Source organism: Orycteropus afer, unplaced genomic scaffold, assembly GCF_000298275.1.
Source record: "Orycteropus afer afer isolate SDZICR_OR568_19922 unplaced genomic scaffold, OryAfe1.0 scaffold00133, whole genome shotgun sequence".
NCBI lineage: Eukaryota > Metazoa > Chordata > Mammalia > Tubulidentata > Orycteropodidae > Orycteropus > Orycteropus afer.
In genome coordinates, this window is record NW_006921720.1 from 1,400,837 (window position 1) to 1,407,069 (window position 6,233).

Sequence of the window (6,233 nt, forward strand, 5' to 3'; positions counted from 1 at the left end):
AAACCCACCAGCCACTCCTCGGAAGGAAGGTTGGGCAATCCTACTTCCGTAGTGATACTGCCTCGGAAACCTAAGGAGGGGTCGCTATGAGTTGGGGCCGACTCAACGGCACATAACAACAACAACAAATATATTTATAAGGGAAAACCTTTACCTTTTATGAACTAAAACTGTAGCTAAGTTTTTATTCCCAAACATTGCTGGGGATTCTGGTTTTCTCATCAATGCAATCTCACCCCCTACTGCACTGAAAAGGCTAGAAGTGTTTGAATCTATGAAGAAAAAGGAATCGTATGTGGAAAATCAAACTAACCCCACAACAGATACATGAGCTGTCTATTGGCAACTCTAAGGTGGTGTTTCTGCCAGAACTACCAGGCTATCATTGCTATGGTGATTTCAGGCTGTGCCAAGATGGTAACTTCAAATTAAAATGATTATCTGGCATAAGGATGTATTTGCAGTCAATGTTTCTAGGTAGAAAATGTCCCAGATTTCAGTATACAAGTACCTCATTTGCTTCCATGTTCATCTCAGGGTTCTTGACATTATTCTAAACAATTGTCATGAACCATTAACAAAAGCATTGCAAAATGCTTTTTGGTAATATAATATCATTGGACACCATAACTGTATATTTCCCTTATGTATTGTTGAGGGTATCCTAGAAGTCCAACTCCTCAAAATAAATTTCACTCAGTTCAGAATCAGATTCTGCCATTCAGTCAGACTATGATTATTAAAAAATGCCAATCAGTTAATGCATTCTTATTTCCATGGGGCATATTTGACACTTGGTTTGCTTTAGTGAACCTGGTTTATTTAGTAGAAGTATGCAGTTGCAAGAAACTTTGACTAACAAACAGAAGAGAAGTTTGTTGAAAAAGATACAGAATAGCTCACCTTTTGGCCAAGGGACAGTATGGACCTCAACTGACAATTCCAACAACATGAGATGCTATAGCTTCCCAAAGCAAAATTGGGTCCTTTTATTAGAAGAAGGGTAAATGGAGGGTGCACAGACAAAATCATCGTTTGCCCAACTCAGTATTAACTGCCAATAGTATTAACTGTTTAGAAGAGAAGGAGTTTCATGTTTTTAAAAGGGAAGATCTCATTGAGGAGAGAGGATTCCATCTCCGTGTTAGTCAGGAAGGTAGAACAGGAGGGCTGCCTGCCTTGGGGGCAGTCCTGAAGGAAGGAGAAAAAGGAGGGAGGCAAAATATTTAAGAAGGTTAATGAGTCAACACCTGCAACTGACTGCGGGTAAGACTGGGCCAATTAATCAGGGTCCTGTCACTCAAGAGGCCCAGCCCCGCCTTAAGAACGCCCCTTTTAGGAAGTATAAAAGCTAGTAAATTGGGCAGTTGGAAATCTTTCCATTCTGCCGGGAAGACCCGTCTCCGCTGCTCTGGGGAATCCCATTGCTTTCAATGGCCTTCCCACTCCCGGGGAGAGGTCCACTTCCCCCATGGAACATACTCTAGCTTTCAATAAAGGCTTGTCTGCTTGTGTGATTGGCGCCTTGTTGAATCAGTTTGTCAAGCCGCGGCCGCGGAACACCGCTGCTTACTCACGGATCGCCTGGGGCTGCTTGCTTGTGGATTGCTCACTTATTCCCCGATAACAATAGGATTGTAAACTTGGAATCCTTCAAATTCTAGAAAAGGGAAGAACGAAAAGAGACAAAAAAAAGATCATCAGAATATCTGACTTGAGAATTTTCAACTTAAATATGAATATGTTAAAATTTGGAATCTGCCTTACTTGGACTTAGCAAGTTCCTCTATCACTTATAGCAGCACTATTTGCTTTTTAAAAATATCACAGGGATAATTTTTCGGTTATTGGCGTTATTATGTGATTAATGCCTATGTCCTCAATGAACTCCGTCGGATTTTGTGCACAGTTGTCATTCTAGCATCTGACACAAAGTGTGATGCTCATATATATGTATTAAATAAAAGAATGAAATATGCCTATAGATATGTCAGGAGCTCTGGTAGCTTGGTGCCTAAGGCACTTGACTGCTAACCAGAAGACTGGAGGTTCAAATCCACCAGCCACTCCTCGGAAGGAAGATGGGCAATCTAGTTCAGTAGTGATACTGCCTCGGAAACCCAGGGAGGGGTTGCTATGAGTCAGGTCTGACTAAACCACATAAAACAACAGTGTCAGGAGTGTGACATCACTATTTCACCCCTGACCAAAATCACTCTTTGTAGTAAGATTCATTACTATGAAAAATACGATTTATAAGTTAGAGTCAGAGTCAATATTCTAACTAGTATAGCTAACTACTGTAAATAGTGACATATATATGTGTGTGTGTATATATATGTTGTTGTTGTTATGTGCCGTCGAGTCGGACCCGACTCACAGCGACTCCTCCTTGGGTTTCCGAGGCAATATCACTACGGAAGTAGATTGCCCAACCTTCCTTCCGAGGAGTGGCTGGTGTGTGCGTGTGTATATATATATATATACATATATATTCCTTGTGACACAGAACCATATTATATCAGTATTTTAGGACTTACTATTGTATGGGAATATTTGCCTCCCCAAGGACAGAATGTTCAGCTATGCAGACCTTAACATCTGTCCATTCAGTTGCTTACATAGCAGAACTCTGGTGGTGCAGTGGTTAAAGTGTTCGGCTGTGAACCAAAATGCAAATCGTCTCATAAATCTCCATCAGCTATCACTAGACAGATTATGTTTGCCTGGTGTTTCTCTGTAAATCCAGCAAATCTGTTTCCTGTATTCTCCCACAGACTGATGGGAAGTTAATCACTCTATAATTGCCTGCCATGTTTCATGTCCCTATCGTGAGTAATGTCACCACATTCCAGTCTTCAGCCACCTGATTCTTCAACAGCCAACTCATAGAGTTAAGCAAGGATAGAAATAATTTGGTTAATTTGGTTATTGCAAGATTTCAAATGGTGGAATTGTCTCACATAAAAATAGGTTAATGAAAATAGAAGAAAGTAGCTAAGCAAATGATTGTCTAGATGCAGGTTAATTGAATATAGGAAATTGAAGTCAGCATAGGAGAAAATAGATTTTTAATATGTTAAAGGTTCAATTTGTGTTTCTATTGCTCTTTTTCTCCCCCAAGCAGGTAAAGTGGTTTCCACAAATGTCTTTGTAGAGGAAATGACGTATTATCCATAGCCACCAAAGATATATTTCTTTTTCAAAACATCCTTACACTTAAAAATATTCGATAATTAAAGAAATGAACCAAATGTTTAAATCACAGTTTAGGCACGCATACAATATACCTATGCAATCCATATGAGCAAACTGTGAGGTATGAAGCGTATGCTTAAAAATACTGTAATATCTTACACAAACATGAAATCATTATCTTGGCGAATCACCAAAATACTGATTTTTAACTTTTAAAGATCAAAGACTTTTTCCTTTAAAATAGCACTTGTAAATCCAGGGTACTTAATATCTAACTCTTCTTTATTAGTGCTCTTTAAAATGCTCTGTGATAGATAAAAATATAGACCTTGATACTTATACCAAGGTCATTTTTATTTATGCCTCTGTTTGTTGCATTATGATGGATTTACCATCATAATATTAATTTAATATTCTGCATTCCTTGTTTGTGATTTTAGAAACTCGTCAACCATAGAACTTATGTTCTGAACTCTGTTAAGATTCTGTGCCATCTAGTAAACAAATATATGAAACCTATGGGTCAGGTTTTCCTCCTGTGAAATTCAATCATTATTCACATGGAAAGTGCAAGATTTTAGATCTGACATATATTTCACACACTTTAGTGCTTTGAGTCAGCTTTAATGGCAGGGCCCGGGATTTTGCACCCCCTTTAGTAGAGCCAGCTAGGATTTTAGTGTTTATAGAAATAAAACATAAAAAAGTAATATTTCCCATGACGAACATCAAAGGGCTCAGATGCTTTGCAAGTCCAAATTTTTAAACATTTTTTTTATATCATAACAATTTTTGTAAAACAGCATAAACTTTTGAATGATGACAATCTTACACAGGGATGACAGCTACATTTTTAATGCACTCACAAGAGAAAACTATTTTTTGGTAATCTTACTAGTGGAAGAAAAAGTCAATCCTTCAAGAAGTACTAAATAGGAAGCAAGGATTTGGTACAACTCATTTACATTTGTGGTGTCTTCTGGGACCTCCTTGTTCCTGCCTAATTTGATTTGCCTTATTGGTAAAGTGAAAATATTAAATCTCTTCTTTTAATGCATAAATCAAATTAGAGATGGAAGCCATCTTGTTCTTTTTTGCAGAAGGTGATGCATACAAGGAAGAGGCATATGGAATTGTTTCAGGAACTAAATCAGAAATTTCAAACTTTGGACAGATTTCGGGATATACCAAATACAAGCAGTATGGTAAGTGCACTTTACTTCATCTGTGCATAGTACCATCACACTAGATTATGGGTGAGATTCCAGGTGTTATCCCTGCTCTCCAAACCAGTAAACCAGTTGCCATTGAGTCGATTCCAACTCATAATGACCCCGTGTGTGCCAGAGTACAACTGTGCTCCATGAAGTTTTCAGTGGCTGGTTTTATGGAAGTAGACTTCTAGGACTTTCTTCTGAAGTGCCTCTGGGTGGACTCGAACTCCCATTCAGTTAACAGCCTGGAACCTTAACCTTAACCCTTTGTACCACCCAGGGACTCCCTCTCTAGGAACTCCTAATTGTCTTCACAACAGAAGACCAGAACTTACGGAAAATAATAAACACAAGAAAAAATATATTTTGTAGGGGCTACTAGAAAACATAAATTATGAATGAATAAAATTTTTAAACACTTTTCTTCATATTTCAAATGCCACTATTTATGAGCTTTAATTAAAACCAAACCAAACTCACTGTCGTCGAGTCAGATCCAACTCATTGCGACCCCTCCTTGGGTTTCTGAGGCAGTATCACTATGGAAATAGAATGCCCAATCTTCCTTCCAAGGAGTGGCTGGTGGGTTTGAACCACCAGCCATCTGGTGAGCAGTCAGTTGCCTTAGGCAGTGCACCATATCACACGTGTTGACTTCATCACCTAGTTTATCATCAAAACAAAAATTGAGTTAATTCAAATATCCAGATCGTTGACTAAATTTTTCCATTTTTATCTGAGTTCCTGGCATTTTGAAGCTATAAAATGTAATTATAGTATGTATGTGAAATTACCTCAAACCAGAAAAGTAGGTCGTGTCTCCAGCAGAATTGGTTGTTTTATGAAGAATTTTGGTGCACACATCAACGCTGGGGTTTTGACTGTTTATTGTAACCATTCGCTCTCCTTCATTCGCACTAGTACAGGACTTCATCCAATAAAATAACATTTTGCATTTACTATGTCCATGTCACACTCTAGACAGCTATATTAATTATTCATAAGAACATTGGACCAGATATGTGAAGTTTTCAATAGAGAAATAATTATCTGCCGATGGGACCTTGAGCACATTACTCAACTCAGTTTTCTAAATCTCAATTTCCTTCTCCTAACTGAATATAAAAGAACTCTGGTGCTTCAGTGATTATAGCATTCAGCTACTAACCAAAAGATCAGCACTTTGAACCCACCAGCTGCTCCACGGGAGAAAGATGAGACAGTCTATTTCCGTAAATATTTACAGCCTTGGAAACCCTATGAGACAGTTCTGCTCTCTCCTATAGGATTGCTCTAAGTTGGAATCAACTTGATGGCAGTGGGTTTGGTTTGGTCTGGTTTAAATTGTATATATTAAAAAGTAATTAATATGTACTTCCTTGGGTCCTCATAACACTTTCAAGAAGCATGCAGGGTGCTTCTTGTAAATGCAACCCTTCACCCCTTCCTCTTCTGGTACTCTTTCTTGGTCTCATATTCTTTGCAGTGTGTGACCATCCCGGACGACTATCCTGCTCCTCCCAGCATCTAGACATCTAGAATGCTGTGTGTGTATATGTTGTGTATATGCAGTGTTTGATTACATTATGCTCTAGTGATTCTTCCACATGTGCTTTGTGAGTTTTAGACCTGTTTCCTGATTAGTAACATTTGTTTCTAACCAGCAAGAATGTATGTATCTTTATGATTTTCTTTTATTTTTGTCAATACTAATACAATGCAGGGAGCTCTGGTAGCATAGTGGCTAAGACACTTGCCTGCTAACCAGACGGCTGGCGGTTCAAACCCACCAGCCACTCCTCGGAAGGAAGGTTGGGCAAT

The 6,233-nt window shown here is 38.6% G+C and overlaps 1 protein-coding gene across 1 annotated transcript in view; it reads left to right on the plus strand.

Annotated features, from left to right (window-relative positions):
* The window catches only part of ADGRB3 (adhesion G protein-coupled receptor B3), a 1,013,812-nt gene that overhangs the window by 999,191 nt on the left and 8,388 nt on the right, over window positions 1-6,233 (plus strand). The window contains exon 28 of the mRNA XM_007945182.1: window positions 4,269-4,403. Coding sequence (XP_007943373.1) covers window positions 4,269-4,403 — 135 coding nt within the window. The remainder of the gene's footprint in view (window positions 1-4,268; window positions 4,404-6,233) is intronic.